General features: G+C 50.3%; 1 protein-coding gene across 2 annotated transcripts; it reads left to right on the plus strand.

The window, feature by feature from the left end:
* Positions 1–2,963: 2,963 nt before the first annotated feature.
* On the plus strand, positions 2,964–16,261 carry KATNB1 (katanin regulatory subunit B1). 2 transcript variants are annotated; one of them, XM_089678897.1, is made up of 20 exons: positions 2,964–3,542; positions 5,055–5,188; positions 5,819–5,949; positions 6,197–6,314; positions 6,397–6,497; positions 6,804–6,845; positions 6,925–7,008; positions 7,570–7,685; positions 7,766–7,837; positions 8,804–8,954; positions 9,383–9,570; positions 9,738–9,835; positions 10,335–10,385; positions 10,487–10,560; positions 13,931–14,080; positions 14,159–14,308; positions 15,270–15,346; positions 15,414–15,488; positions 15,637–15,753; positions 15,910–16,261. In XM_089678897.1, exons 2-20 carry the CDS (start codon positions 5,149–5,151, stop codon positions 16,040–16,042), a joined length of 1,968 nt encoding a protein of 655 aa, XP_089535023.1. In that variant the 5' UTR covers positions 2,964–3,542; positions 5,055–5,148; the 3' UTR covers positions 16,043–16,261. The 2 variants fall into 2 exon arrangements, with proteins under 2 accessions (XP_089535023.1, XP_089535022.1); XM_089678896.1 differs by having other exon boundaries at positions 2,965–3,511.

Here is a 16,261-nt window from a genome sequence, read left to right on the forward strand (position 1 = left end):
GCGTAGTATATTGTTGGATGAAAGGACACACATACCGTAGTACAGTATATCCTCGGATGAGAGGACACATATACCATAGTGTAGTATATTCTAGGATGAAAGGACACACATACCGTAGTATAGTATATTTTGGGATGAGAAGACACATATACCGTAGTACAGTATATCCTCATATGAGAAGACACATATACTGTAGTGTAGTATATCCTCAGATGAGAGGACACAAATACCATAGTGTAGTATATTCTGGGATGAGAGGACACATATACCATAGTGTAGTATATTCTGGGATGAAAGGACACACATACCGTAGTATAGTATATTTTGGGATGAGAAGACACATATACCGTACTACAGTATATCCTCAAATGAGAAGACACATATACTGTAGTGTAGTATATCCTCAGATGAGAGGACACAAATACCATAGTGTAGTATATTCTGGGATGAGAGGACACATACACTCACCGGCCATTTTATTAGGTACACATTGCCAGTATTGGGTTGGATCCCCTTTTGCTTTCAGAACTGCCTTCATTCTTCATGGCATAGATTCAACAAAGTGTTGGAAACCTTTCTCAGAGATTTTGGTCCATATTGACATGATAACATCACGCAGTTTCTGCAGATTTGTCAGCTGCACATCCATGATGCGAATCTCCCATTCCACCACATCCCAAAGGTGCTCTATTGGATGGAGATCTGGTGACTATGGAGGCCATTGGAGTCCAGTGAACTCATTGTCATGTTCAAGAAACCAGTTGGAGATGATATGGGCTTTGTGACACGGTGCAATATCCTGCTGGAAGGAGCCATCAGAAGATGGGGACACTGGAGTCATAAAGGGATGGACATGTTCAGCAACAATACTCAGGAGGGCCGTGGTGTTTAATCGATGGTCAGTTGATACTAAGGGGCCCAAAGTGTGCCAAGAAAATATCCCCCTACACCATGACACCACCAGCCTGAACTGTTGATACAAGGCAGGATGGATCCATGAGTTCATGTTGTTTATGCCAAATTCTGGACCCTACCATCTAAATTTTGCAGCTGAAATTGAGGCTCATCAGACCAGGCAACGTTTTGTCCAATCTTCTATTGTCCAATTTTGGTAAGCCTGTGCGAACTGTAGCCTCCGTTTCCTGTTCTTAGCTGACAGGAGTGGCCTTCTGCTGCTGTAGCCCATGTACTTCAAGGTTGGACGTGTTGTGCGTTCAGAGACGGTATTCTGCATACCTTGGTTGTAACGAGGGCTTATTTCAGTTAGTGTTACATTTCTATCATCTCGAACCAGTCTGCCCATTCTCCTCTGACCTCAACAAGGCATTTTTATCCACACAACTGCCGCTCACTGGATATTTTCTCTTTTTCAGACCATTCTCTGTAAACCCTAGAGATGGTTGTGCGTGAAAATCCCAGATCAGCAGTTTTTGAAATACTCAGACCAGCCCGTCTGGCACCAACAACCATGCCACGTTCAAAATCACTTAAATCCCCTTTCTTCCCCATTCTGATGCTTAGTTTGAACTTCAGAAAGTTTTCTTCACATCTAGATGCCTAAACACATTGAGTTGCTGCCATATGATTTGCTGATTAGCAATTTGTGTTAATAAGCACTTGAACAGGTGTACCTAATAAAGTGGTTGGTGAGTGTATACTGTAGTGTAGTATATTGTGAGATGAGAGGACACATATATCCAGTGCCGGTAATACAGTGCCCTGGGTGAAGGTGGAAAAAACAATGGATGAAAAGTGATCCAATGTGAATTGTTATTCAGAGGGCTACTGCAGTCTAATCTAGCCCTAAGTCTTTGTTCACACTAAGGCTGGTACACGCATGGTTTTTTACAGCAGTTATAGGACAGCTCATTCATTTCAATGACATTTAATGACTGCACTATACATTAAAAATGTACGAAAGAAGTACAGGACCCTTTTAAAAAATTGTGTTGCACCAAAATGCATGGTATTGTGAAACTTGTGCGTTGTGGCACAGATAATTGAGTGCAAAAGCGCACATATTAGCAAGGTGCAGGAGGCGGCCATTAGGATTTAATGCACCACTGCAAGCCTGCAAAAGCCCTGTGCATTTTTGTGCATTGTGGAAACACAATTTGCGCATTTTCCTGCAATGTACAAATACTGTAAGAAAGTGAGGAGGCTAAGGGAGTCTGTGGAGAACAGGAGAGGGGTCTGAGGAGGAGGGGAGAGGACTGAGGAGGAGGGGAGAGGTCTGAGGAGAAGAAGAGAAGGTTCTGAGGAGGGTAGGGTTCTGAGGAGAAGAGGAGAGGGATCTGAGGAGGGCACGGGTCTGAAGAGGATAGGAGAAGAGAAGAAGAGAGGGGTCTGAGGAGGAAGAGAGGGATCTGAGGAGGAGAGGAGAGGGGTCTGGGGAGGAGTGGAGAGGCATGAGGAGGAGGGGAGAAGTCTAAGGAGGAAGGGAGGGGTCTGAAGAGGAGGGGAGGCTTCTGAGGAGGAAGAGAGGGGTCTGAGAAGGAGGGGAGAGGTCTGAGGAGGGGAGGGGTCTGAGGAGGAGGAGAGGAGTCTGAGGAGAAGAAGCGAGGGGCCCGGGAAGGAGGGGTCTGAGGAGGATGAGAGCAGAGGAGGGGTCTGAGGAGGAAGGGAGGGGTCTGGAGAGGAAGAGAGGGATCTGGGGGGGAGGAGAGGGGTCTGAGGAGGAGTGCAGAGGTCTGAGGAGGGGTGGGTTATGAGAAGGAGAGGAGAGGTCTGAGGAGGAGAGGAGGGTTATGAGAAGGAGAGGAGGGGTCTGAGAAGGAGAGGAGAGGTCTAAGGAGGAGGGGAGGGGTCTGAGGAGGAAGAGGGGAGGGGTCTGATGAGGAGGAGAAGAGAGGTCTGAGGAGAAGAGAGGTCTGAGGAGGAGGGGAGGAGTCTGAGGAGGAGTGGAGAGGTCTGAGGAGGAGGGTGTGGTGCTCAGTTCCCTCCCCCTTTTACTTACAGATCATTCAGCCCAGAATGAAGGTAGCTCCTCCTTCTTTCCCCTCTTAGGTCACGTTATATGTCACATGACAAGGTTGTTCAGGAAGAAGAGCATTTCCGCCCTCACTACCCATCGGCCCGCATTGTGACTAAAGTGAGTTCTCAGTCTCAGCGCCAGCTCTCTTCCGCCACCTGCAGGCTGAAAGGAAGGTGAAAACCTAAAGCTCCCCCCATTAGCCCCCCCACCTTCCTGTGCACCCCCCTCCTCAACACAACGCCCGGTAAACCTACTCCTTCTCTACCCCCATCTTGTTTTGGCCCGGTATCTGCATAAACCCTAATTGAGTTCAATGGGGAGGGTCCTTGTAGCTCAGTCACATAGGGGGCGGAGACTCCACTGCCAGGAACTGGTATGGCCACGGGGATCACTCGGCGCGACAGAATGATGTAGACGCTCACCGTTGGGGGCGGGGTCCGGAGCTTTGTTGTGAAGTTGGTTGTCAGGGAACAGCGAGTGGGAGAGAAGACATAAGAACACGTGACCAACACCTGAGACCCCCGTGAAAGCGGAGAGGTGAGAGACCCCCTGGGGAAGGATAGGAGAGGTGTGTGCCCCCTGCCTTACCATTCTGCCCCCCTTCCTTCCCCTGTGCCTTTCCTTGTCCTCCACCCACCTCCCCCTTTCTCCCCTCTGTCCCTCCCTCTCTTTCTTCTTCTGTGTCCCCCCCCCTCCCTATGTGTGTCCCCTGCCCTCCCTATGTGCCCCCCTCCTCTGTGCCCCCTGCCCTCCCTGTGTGTCCCCCCTCTGTGCCCCTGCCCTCCCTGTGTGTGCCCCCTGCCCTCCCTGTGTGCCCCCCCCCCTCTGTGCCCCCTGCCCTCCCGATGTGTTCTCCTCTGTGCCCCCTGCCCTCCCGATGTGTTCTCCTCTGTGCCCCCTGCCCTCCCGATGTGTTCTCCCCTCCTCTGTGCCCCCTGCCCTCCCTGTGTGCCCCCCTCCTCTGTACCCCCTGCCCTCCCTGTGTGTCCCCCCTCTGTGCCCCCTGCCCTCCCTGTGTGTGCCCCCTGCCCTCCCTGTGTGTCCCCCCCCCCCTGTGCCCCCTGCCCTCCCGATGTGTTCTCCTCTGTGCCCCCTGCCCTCCCTGTGTGTCCCCCCCCCCCTGTGCCCCCTGCCCTCCCGATGTGTTCTCCTCTGTGCCCCCTGCCCTCCCTGTGTGTCCCCCCCCCTCTGTGCCCCCTGCCCTCCCGATGTGTTCTCCTCTGTGCCCCCTGCCCTCCCGCTGTGTTCTCCCTCCTCTGTGCCCCCTGCCCTCCCGATGTGTTCTCCCCTCCTCTGTGCCCCCTGCCCTCCCTGTGTGCCCCCCCTCATCTGTGCCCCCTGCCCTCCCTGTGTGCCCCCCCTCATCTGTGCCCCCTGCCCTCCCTGTGTGCCCCCCCTCATCTGTGCCCCCTGCCCTTCCTGTGTGCCCCCCTCATCTGTGCCCCCTGCCCTCCCTGTGTGCCCCCCCTCATCTGTGCCCCCTGCCCTCCCTGTGTGTCCCCCCCTCTGTGCCCCCTGCCCTCCCGGTGTGTTCTCCCCTCCTCTGTGCCCCCTGCCCTCCCGGTGTGTTCTCCCCTCCTCTGTGCCCCCTGCCCTCCCGGTGTGTTCTCCCCTCCTCTGTGCCCCCTGCCCTCCCGGTGTGTTCTCCCCTCCTCTGTGCCCCCTGCCCTCCCGGTGTGTTCTCCCCTCCTCTGTGCCCCCTGCCCTCCCGGTGTGTTCTCCCCTCCTCTGTGCCCCCTGCCCTCCCGGTGTGTTCTCCCCTCCTCTGTGCCCCCTGCCCTCCCTGTGTGTCCCCCTCCTCTGTTCCCCTGCCCTCCCTGTGTGTCCCCCTCCCCCCTCCTCTGTGCCCCCTGCCCTCCCTGTGTGCCCCCCCTCCTCTGTGCCCCCTGCCCACCCTGTGTGTCCCCCCCTCCTCTGTGCCCCCTGCCCTCCCTGTGTGTCCCCCCCTCTTCTGTGCCCCCTGCCCTCCCTGTGTGTCCCTCACTCCTCTGTGCCCCCTCCCCTCCCCTGTGCCCCTCTTCTTCTGGATAATAATAATAATATAAATCCTCTATAATGATAACTATGTTTTGTCTGGCAGGTACCCTATGTGATACTTCATAGTTGTCCACCAAGGCCGGTTACTGGGGGGTCCGACCCCTCTGGGGGCAGAATTCTCCCAGCTACACACCAACATGGCTGCGCCGGGGATGACGAAAACTACATGGAAGCTGCGTAAGTCTGTCGGCCCCGTCCGTGTTGTCTGTCGGCCCCGTCCGTCTGTCGGCCCCGTCCGTGTCGTCCGTCTGTCGGCCCCGTCCGTGTTGGCCCCAACCGTCTGTTGGCGTCGTCCGTCTGTCGGCGTCGTCCGTCTGTCGGTTCCGTCGGCGTCGTCCATCTGACTAGCTGCCGGCCCCGTCCGTGTCGTCCGGCTGCCGGCCCCGTCCGTGTCGTCCGGCTGCCGGCCCCGTCCGTGTCGTCCGGCTGCCGGCCCCGTCCGTGTCGTCCGGCTGCCGGCCCCGTCCGTGTCGTCCGGCTGCCGGCCCCGTCCGTGTCGTCCGGCTGCCGGCCCCGTCCGTGTCGTCCGGCTGCCGGCCCCGTCCGTGTCGTCCGGCTGCCGGCCCCGTCCGTGTCGTCCGGCTGCCCGCCCCGTCCGTGTCGTCCGGCTGCCCGCCCCGTCCGTGTCGTCCGGCTGCCCGCCCCGTCCGTGTCGTCTATCTGACTGGCTGCCCGTTTTGACCATGTCATCTGCCTGCCTGCCTGTGCTCCTGTCTTGTCTGTGATGTGTGTCTGTCTGTCTTCTCCGTGTTGTCTATTCACTCTGTCTTGTCCCTCCTCCTCATATTGTCTCTTCACATCTTGTAGAGGAGTTTGTTGCTCACGCCAGCAATGTGTCAGCTGTGGCATTGGGGAAGAGTTCAGGCCGTCTCTTGGCCACGGGGGGAGAGGACTGCCGAGTCAACCTGTGGTCCGTGAATAAACCCAACTGCATCATGGTGAGAGCAGTTTGTGATCTGCTACTGTTCCTCTGTACATTGTTCTGTGTGTCCCTACATCACCCCCACCCCCCTCCAACTTTTCATGTGCCTCCTCCCCTCACGGTTTCTGTTTTTCCCACCTCTCCATCTCTCTGCGCACCCCCCCCCCCCCCACTACATCTCTGTCTCTCTCTCCCCCCTCATCCCATCATCTCTGTCTCTCTGCTTCCCCCCCAATATAACTTCAATTTGTTTGGTATGGTAGAGTCTGACCGGTCACACATCCCCAGTGGAGAGCGTGAGGTTCAACCCATCGGAGAAGCTGATTGTTGCCGGATCGCAGTCTGGATCTTTGCGGATTTGGAATATGGAAGAAGCCAAGAGTAAGATCTAAGTTACCAGCTTGAGTTTTTCTCTATAAAAGCTGAATCTTGATGTCTGTGTGTAACGTCTTCCTCTCCTCAGTACAGAGAACGTTAATGGGTCACAAGGCCAGCATTTGCAGTCTGGATTTCCATCCCTATGGGGAATTTGTGGCATCCGGGTCCCTTGACACAAATATTAAGGTACAAACATGTCAGTTGTGTGAAGGACAGTCTGTGTCTCTCCCAGCAACCAATCGGTGTCTTCCCTATAGGAAAGTGAGAAGCTGATTGGTTGAGAGGATGCTCAGTCTATTGGTCAGACGTTTTGTTCTGCCATTGTTAGCCATGTGTGTGTAGAAGTTGTTGTGGAGTGTCTGTGTTCTGCTGAACAGGAATCCGTCCAGTGAGGGCTCTTGAATGTCTCTTCTGAACCAGTGAAGTGAAATCTGGTTTCTCATCTTGGCTGTAATCTGATTCTGATATGTTGTTTCTCTCTGTGTTGTACAGCTCTGGGATGTGCGGAGGAAAGGTTGTGTGTTTCGATATAAGGTGAGTGTAGCGCTGCCTACAGCCACCTGTAGTCACCATGTTACTCCTTCAGTTATGACTTCTTCTCTTCCTTCTGCAGGGTCACACACAAGCTGTGCGCTGTCTGCGGTTCAGCCCGGATGGCAAGTGGCTGGCATCCTCTTCAGAGGACAGCAGTGTGAAGGTTAGTGGCAGATTTCCTACCCAGAGTAATGAAGAGTTTACAGTATATACTGCTGTGTTGGGGAAACTATAGATGGCCTGAGCTTGGATAACAGGGGAAGGCAATGTATGTAGATAGTCTGACTTGGGATAATGGGGGGGTGATGTCTGTAGATGGTCTATAGTAATATAATAGGGGAAGGCAATGTATGTAGACAGTCTGACCTGGGATAAGGGGGGGGCGGCGGCGGCGGCAGCGATGTCTGTAGATGGTCTATAGTAAGATAATTATTATTATTTTATTATTATTATACAGTATTTATAAAGCGCCAACCGTTCGCTCAGCGCTGTACATTACAATGGGAGACAATACATGAGACAGTACAATAACAATACAATGCAATACACGAGGGGTTCAAGGGCTCTGCTCCTTGCAGCTTACAATCTAGGAGGGAGGGGATAATGAGGGAAGGCAATGTTTGTAAATGGTATAATATAGGGGTGGGGATGTCTGGGTCATGGGGCATAAGGGTATTTGTAGACATACCAGCATTTACTCCACTGACTCCATGTTGCCCTCCAGCTCTGGGATTTGAGTGCCGGGAAGATTATGTCAGAGTTTACGGAACACCGGGGGCCGGTCCAGATTGTGGAGTTTCACCCCAATGAGTATTTGCTGGCCTCAGCGAGTGCAGACAGGTAAGGAGAGGGGCAGACTTCTCTCTGTATTTGGTGACGTGTATCCCGTTATTCTCAATCTCACTCTCTTGGTATTGCAGGACTGTGAGGTTCTGGGATCTGGAGAAGTTCCAGCTGGTTGGCTGTGTGGAAGGAGAAGCGACTCCTTTCAGGTGAGACTTACTGCTGGGGATTGTGGGCCGGGACATGTTGTATTCATCCCATAGAGCTTCCTTCCCAGCATCCTCAGAAACCTATGAACATGATCTGATTGGATGACAAATTCATGTCTGTGAGTTTAGGGAGCCCCTGACTGCTGTCGCACAGGAACAGTGATTGGACGGGTAATAATGTGGCCACTAGCAGTAGGACTGAGCATACATGTCTATGGCAGAGAGCAAACATGTCTGCCGTCTCTTGTCTGTGCGCAGCCTTACACTACAATGGACAGCCAATCACAGGTGATTTATTCTTCCGAAGCAAATATGCCTTTGCACATTGGTACTGACTAGTATTCCAATGTTTCTCTTCTCCATCACTTTTTCTCCCTCATTTAGCTAATGTGACCCCAGTGCTAATGGAGAGGGGCAGGGGAGGGGCAAACAAAGGTGCGGTGCGGTGCAGATGTCCAACGTCCTCCTTATCAACCAATGACGTCATTGGTTGTTAGGACACCAGTGGCCAGAAAGTTGTAATGGTGTACAATGAAAACCTGTGGCTTTGAGTAGCTAAAAGGCAGGCTTGATCCACTCGCTGGCTTGTATACAATTTTTGGGCAATTTTTAGACATTTTGTGAAGGCATCTTGGTTGAAAAAGGCTTCTATAGACAACAGATTCTTCTTTGGTTCCTTTACCCATCTCTGAGCTTAGGTGGAATCTGTTGGCCCTTCTGTCACATGACACAGCTGGCCTACATCCTGGTATTTATCTGCAGATTGGCATCCCCCTGCCTGGGCTCCACTATCTTCTCAGCTCCTCCAATTGCTCCTTAGTAAAGTCAGACAGGGGAGGTGCTGTTGCTTTTAGCAACCAATTAGAATATGCCAGAGAAATGACATTGGCAATGTGTTGGAATGTAGATCCATCTTCTCAGGTTTTCTGATTTTAGTAGTAATATTGTATGTCTGTCCCTTTTTAGAACGATTCTGTTCAGTGGTGATGGCGGATGTCTCTTCTGTGGAGGCCGCGATGCTCTTCGAGTCTATGGCTGGGAACCTGAGCGCTGCTTTGATACCGTCCCTGTGTCATGGGGCAAAGTCTCTGACCTGTCCCTCTGCAACAACCAGCTGGTAGGAAGCAGGGTTGGGGATAGAGACGGTGTCTGTGTGTTAATGGGGAGAGTGGGGGGAGGTAGTTTAGGAGAGGTTGTCTATGATGGCCAGGAGGGATTGTTCAGGAGTGGTTTGTGTGCTGGTCAGTGAGAGGCATTTTGGAGGGTGTGTGTGCTGGTGGTGGGGAACAGGGGTAGGGCAAGTCTCTGTGTGTTTGATAGTGGTGGGAGGGGGTCAAGGGCAGGTGTCTGTGTTCTGGTCAGGAAAGGGTGGGCACTGTATATGAGCTAGATGGGTAGAGTGAGTTTGGGGAGGGGGTGATTTGGTGTTCTATGTCCTGGTTGGTGATAGGGAGGGTATGTGCTGAAGGGGAATGGGGGGGAGGCTGTGTGCTAATTAGTGGTGTTGTACTGGTGTCACCATAGAGTGTTTTTTTGTTTTTGCAGATTGGTGTCTCTATTGCCCAGACAAATGTCTCCTCCTTTGTGGTAGACCTGAACCGTGTGAAACTAATTGGATCAGAGCCACAGGGGTCTCTTCCAACTGAGATCCCCATCAGTCAGCCGACACCCTCCGCATCCTCATTGAGGAGAATCTATGAGAGACCGTCTACCACCTGCAGCAAACCAAAGAGGTGAGAAACGTGGCCCTAAATCTATATAATAAAACCCCTCCAAAACAGAGAAATAACACACTGCCCTGACATCAGAGACACCAAGACTCGAATCCCGTATGCAGGAGAGACATGTCCTTTATCTAAACATTTCTGTTGTAATCCCCATATTTATCTGATATCCACAGAGCGAGTCCGAGCAGTGATGAGGATGAGAAGGAGTCCAGTGCTGAGATCCAGAATCCAGAGGAGTTCAATGAAATCTTCCAACCGAAGAATGCAATCTGTGAGTCCAGGGATCTCCTGCCTGCAAACCCTTCTTTTGTCACCACTTTGCCCTCCTCTTGTCCCCCTCTGACACTGCCAGCTCTTCCTCTGCCCTTTTGTCTCCTTCCCCTCTGACCTTGCCAGCACTTCCTCTGCGACCACTTTACCCACCCTGCCCTTTTCTGACACCACTTTACCCACCCTGCCCTCTCCTTCCCCTCTGACCCTGCCAGTTTTTTCTCTGCCATCACTTTACCCTCCCTGCCATCTTCTCTACCTCTGTGCGTGCCAGACCCTTAACCTGTTACCAGTGTGTGCCCACTTACACAGCCCATCCTGCCCTCCTCTGCTGCCATTTTACCTTTTCTGGCCACTTCTCCCCTTTTTTGCCTGTCAGGTATTTCCCCGTCTTCACTGTGTTCCTTGTACACTCCCCATCCTGCGCTCCTCTGTACCAACCTGTTTGCTGTCTATGTATGTATTTTCCCATCTCCATATTTTATTTTTCACATTTTTAGCACGGACTCCTCCACGTGACAGCGAGCCTTTCCCGGCCCCCCCAGAAGATGGTAAGAGGAAGTTGTGTGTTTACTGTGATGACCATAACAGCCTGTATTTAGGACCCCATTTCCTGTCTGCCCATTGTCACTGTCCATGTTGTGTTCTTTAGAATGTGTCCCTGTGAAGGAGTCTGTCCCGCCAGCAGCAGAAGTTGTCACACCGGTCACCGCCATAAAGAAAAATGTAAGTCTATTTTGTGTTCTAAGAAAAAGATGAGATGTGCTGTGAAGATTTGGGTCTTGAAAGGCCTGGTGAACTTCTGGTGTATTTTTTTTTTTTTATTGAAGTTTCTTTCTTTTCCATTGAGGAACACAAGAATTCATATATTATATACTGCTGAGTTATACTGCTGTCTACAGGAGATTTGGACACTGGAAACCGAAACATTGTGGCCATTCCATTATAACCACACCAATGCCTAGCGTGCCTCATTTTTTGCTAGTTTCCTTGGAGGTTGGATGCCTTTTTTTTCCTCTCTGCTGAAAAAAGTTTAATTATTTTTTTGTTAGCCTTCCTTGCTTTGTGGAATTTAGTCTTCAGTGACTTTAATCAAGTTTCTTTCCTGAGCTCATCTCTGTACAGCAGCTATTTAGATTACCATTTCCTCAGCCCTAGCTTTGGAGGCCGTACTTGAACCTTTGCTGGACTGAATGTTGGAAGGCTAGCTTGGATTGGGATCTTCGGGCACTGAGCCTGTGCAATATGGACACCTTTGTGTATGGTTAGCACTTTCCGAGTCCAGAGTCATGGCACAGTCCCAAGTGTGACCCTGTCTCTGAAGAATTGCTCAACAAGGCTGTATTGGCTGAAGCACTGGGAGGCTACCTCACTGTTCCACTGTTTAGCACCTATTGAAATAATGCACCACTGCTGGTTTTACTGCAGTTAAGGTTAAGGCTGAGGAAATGAGAATTGACATCATACGATCAGTAGAGTGCCACACGTTCTGCGCTCTTTCCAACTGTTTAGCCCAGAGAAAGCACCGCCGCCCTGCTGCTCCTATTCTTGAAGCACCACATGAATCTCTGGTTTGGTTCCTTTGAATGCCTACTTTGATTTGGTCTCCTCTGGCTACTTATCCCTCATCAGCACCAGCTGCCTGGGTCTATGAGTACCTGAGGCTATGCTACATACTGGGCCAGCATATTTTCGCAAGGACACGCAGAGGACAGTCCCACTGCCTTGGGTAACATCAGCTCATACTCTTCTAGTGGTTCTGGGTGTGTTTATTTGGTATCCCCAGAAGGAACCGATACCTGGAACTTGGGACCCTTTTTGTGATAGGGTTGTCATCAGAGTCTTCTTCAGCTCTGTCAGGAGAGGCCAAGGCCTCCCCTATGTCCACAGGGACTTCCATGTCCATTCTGGATTTTCTTGCTGCCTGTACTCAGTTACTTGGGAATTCTGCCCCCAAAGTCTGTAAATGTGCTCTGGTGCAATCCACTACAGACTCTGGGCACTTAAACCAGTCCAGGCTTGTGACCACTGTCGCTCTCGACTGTTCTTAAGGCACCACATCCTCATACTGTTGTCTGAAATTTAGGAAGTGTGGGGGAAGTCCTTTGAGGGGTTGGAGGAATCCTATCCTTCTCCTTCATCTTTGCCACCAAGTACTTATCAGCTTTAAGAGCTTAATCCCCACTCATCCTTAGGGTTTGAAGACAGAGATCAGCTGACTCCTCTAATTAGACTTCTGTATGAAGGTGTGCTCCCACTTCTACAAGCGAGGTGCTGTTAGTACCTCTGGATGTGTCCTTGGGTAATTTTATTCAGGGCACCCCATGTGTCTGGCATCTCCTTCAGCTATCACTCACTAATATTCTATGGTAAGTGCACACAGTAGTGAATCTTTTCTGGTGTTCCCATTCGTTGGGCTTTAGTCTCTTTCTCTGGAACTGATGGTCAGTGCTTCTTCGAGAGATCCCACTGTAAGTTTGCTAACTGAGTTGGACTCTTTGATATCTCCTAGGGTGTTGCTGGGCCTTCAACTCTAGGAAGGTTTGAGAGTCCTCCCTGTGACTGGCCAAAACCCTAGTCCCTACACTGGATGACGTGGAGTTCTGTTTTCAACTGCATGGGTTACTTCGAGACAATTCATGGGCTTTTGACGCACCTCAGCCAGTGTCTCCTTACCAAAAGAAGAGGTTTTATTTTATGCATGGCAGACAGAAATCATCACTGGAGGGCTCTGCAGTCTTCTGGATTTTCAGTAGGAAGAACACACTGGAATCCTTAGGTTAGGTATTCCCTGTTGATGATACAGTGTGTTCAGAGACCTTTGTGTGACCTGATTATCTGGAGATGGTCCTTCTATGACGGAGTCTCCAAATCCTTCCTTGGTCATGCTCTTAATTAGGTGGATGTTCTTAGCTGTGTGGATAAGGTTTCTGTCGCTTGCTCTAGGACTATAGATACTTTCTTGTATAGGGCATGTCTGATAATTATTAGAACCGTGTTCTTTGCTCAAGGTTTGGCAGGTCCTGCAGAGTTCCTCTAGAAGACCCCAATGACACCTCCTGGTGTTGATGTGAATGTTTTTTGCCCATCCTTTTTGTTTTCTTTTGGTGTTCTCTTGCATCAGGCTGGGGATGCAGTATACTTGTCTTCGTGTATTTTTTTTTTTTATTGTTTTCTGTTGACCACACAACATTTTTGGTCTATTTCTTGCTTGTCCGGTAGTTATGATGCTCCAACTGTTTTGGTGGGTTTTTTTGGTTTCACAGCCTCTTGATAGTTCAGGATGTATGTTCTTTTGGTTGGTATCGTTCCCCTTGGCAGTTATCTCTTCTCTCCTGTCCTGGTCTAGAGTATCCTGTTTAATCCTCTATGGTCTTCCCTTGGTTGTTGGCAGTTTCTCCTGTCTGGCTGGGGGCTTCACCTCATCTGCTTCAGATTCAGGGTGTTGGTCTTTCAAGTAGTCCTGAGTTGCAAACAGTTCCCAGTCCTTTCTTATAGGCCTGTTGGTGGCTGTTGCCCACCTCTCAGTTGAACTGCTTTTGGCCCTCCCAGCTGTTTCTGAATTTGTGCGTCCCTTAATGAATGAAAAACAAAATAAGATCTTTGTACTCTCTGTAAAAACTTTTTCTTGGAGTCCATTTGAGGGGCACGGGTCCTCCCCTCTCCCTGTGTTTATGATCGTGCTCTCTACTGCTTTTCCACAAACCTGAGGCATGTTGGTGTCACAACCTCATGAAGGTGGCATTATAAACTGTTTCTGAATTCCTGTGACCCTCAATGTACTTTTGAGAAATAGATTTTGCTTTAAGTAAAAATATCTTTTCACCAGCTCAGTGTTTAGGGTGAAGAGTTCAGAAATCTGGAAATATTTGTTTTGGCCTTTTTTGTAGCATTTGTTGGTGTTCAGAATTATTTTTTTTCTATATGGTGAATAAAGTCTGCCTGTGAAATATGCGATCTTATGACGCGATGGTGTCACTGTGGAGAAAAGTGCTCACCATGACATTGCTCGTCCATGAACAGCACCTCATACACATCTTCACCTCTTTTAGTTCTAATGGATTTGTCTTGATATTGGATTATTTCCTTCCTGCAGCGTGAACAGCTGAACAGACCTCCTGTGGCATCTTCTACACCCACAGTGTACCCAGATCCCCCTGCTGCCCCTTCCACCCCCAGCCACCCCCCAGTCATCTCTGCTGCCAGAAAGGAGCCTATCGGGTTGAAGGTGGCTGACTTCCTTCCAGTAAGTGATGTTGATGGTATTTTATATTACCCAGACACTCCGCAACTGTTTGTCATCGTCCCCCTTCTTCCTCTGCAGGTGGTAAAGGGCTCATCTCCAACAGAAGTTGGGGATGAGGAAGCCATGGGTCAAATTCGGAAGGGGCATGACACAATGTGTATGGTGCTGACCAGCCGCATGCGCAACCTGGACACAGTGAGAGCGGTATGGAGCACTGGGGACATCAAGGTGAGAGAATCCTCCTGTGTGAGAAGGAAAGAGGGGCATCCAGGAAGAGGGAGACAGGGTTGGCCGAAGGGGGAGGGGATCAGAGAAGAAAGACGGAGGTCAGGAGAATGTTGATGGTGAGCAGGAGAAGGGAAGGGGCGTAGGGCTGTACCAATACCCTGCGCAGATAGGTAGGTATTTCAGGGGCCATAGGGCTATATCACTATCTACTGAAATTCAGGGGATACCTCCTTGGGACACAGAAATATCTCCCCATCTAAGTAGATCGTGGGACAACCCTGTGTCTCAAGGAGGTATCCCCTGAATTTCAGTAGATAGTGATACAGCCCTATGGCCCCTGAAATACCTCCCTATCTTTGCGGGGTAGTGGTACAGCCCTACATCCTTAGAAATATATCCCCATCTAAGTAGATAATGGTACAGCCCTACATCATTAGGGTTTCCCCATGATCTGGTAAGGTGGTGGTATATTCTTGGGGCTGTAGGACCATACAACTATCCAGTCAGTTGTGAAATATCCTTGGGTCACTCCATTATCTAATTATATGGGTGGGGGTATATCGGGTCAAACCACTGTTCAGTGAGAAGGGGGAAGAACTCTGGGGACCCATTCTTCAATTAGGTGATTCGATATCCCTTGGGATGTAGGATCACACCACAGGTGACTATCTCTAGAGACATCCGGTCATACTAATATCCATTGAGTTGGGAGAAATCTCTGGGAATATAGGGTCATACCATTATCCATTAAAATGGGGGATAGCTCTGGGGATATCAAGTCATACCACTATTCTGTGGGTTAGGGATATCTCTTGTGGAAACCTCAGGTCATCCCACTATCCAATGAGATGTGGGAAATCTATGGGGATGTAGGATCATACCACTATCCAGTTGAAGGGGGATTTATATAATACTGGTTTGATGTTTCTGCCCTGTAATTGATTGAACATCTGTGTCACAGACCTCCATGGACTCCGCTGTGGCAGTAAATGACTTATCGGTGGTTGTGGACATGTTAAATATCATCAACCAGAAAGCGTAAGTCTAAAAGTTGCGATTGAACATTTCCTGTCTCTACCTGGATTCTAACAACTGTCATTTACAGGTCGCTGTGGAAGCTGGATCTGTGTTTGACCATCCTCCCGCAGATAGACAAACTCCTACAGAGCAAATACGAAAGGTAAGTACCTGGGACTGCATTGGACACTGGCATTAAGTGATGGCTGCCCAGCTGTCAACTGCCAGGGGCCATCCTGCTTCATCTATCCTTCACCTCCAGGGGCATCCTACTCCTCTTTTTGGTCTGATTCCTCTTTGTGTCTTCTCAGCTATGTGCAGACCGGCTGCATTTCCCTGAAGTTGGTGCTGCAGAGGTTCCTCCCACTGATCACAGACATGCTGTCAGCTCCACCCTCAGTGGGTGTGGACATTTCTCGGGAGGAGAGGTAAGAGTTTATTCATTGAGCTTCTCATTGGGTTGAGCGAATGTTGCCTACTTTTAATTCATAGAAAGCCTTGTGCCTTTAGATATGCACACTGCCCCTCTACCCTACAAAGTGGCCGTCTGCCCTCCAGTAACCTGTTCTTTCCTCTTTCTGCAGACTGACAAAGTGTAAGATGTGCTACAAGCAGCTCCGGTGCCTCTCGTTATTGGTGAAGAGCCGAGCATCCCAGAGCGGCCGGTATGGAAGTGCATTTCGAGAGCTACACCTCCTAATGTCTGCATTGGAATAAGCTGGAATACCATGGGTGAATGCCCACAATTCTTTGCCGGTGCTGAACTGTCATGTGGAGGAACTATTTATTAATCAGTACTGTGGATATGCCAGTTATTGGGAGAGGGAATTTTACTAGTATGGAAAGTCCTGAAATTGGCATGTGCGGTGTCCAGAGACCGCTGGTCGTCACCTGTTTTGTCCTTTCTAGAGACAATAAATCAAACTTCATATTTTA

Source organism: Staurois parvus, unplaced genomic scaffold (genome assembly GCF_062004578.1).
Source record: "Staurois parvus isolate SC_StPar_1 unplaced genomic scaffold, SC_StPar_1.0 ptg000211l, whole genome shotgun sequence".
NCBI lineage: Eukaryota > Metazoa > Chordata > Amphibia > Anura > Ranidae > Staurois > Staurois parvus.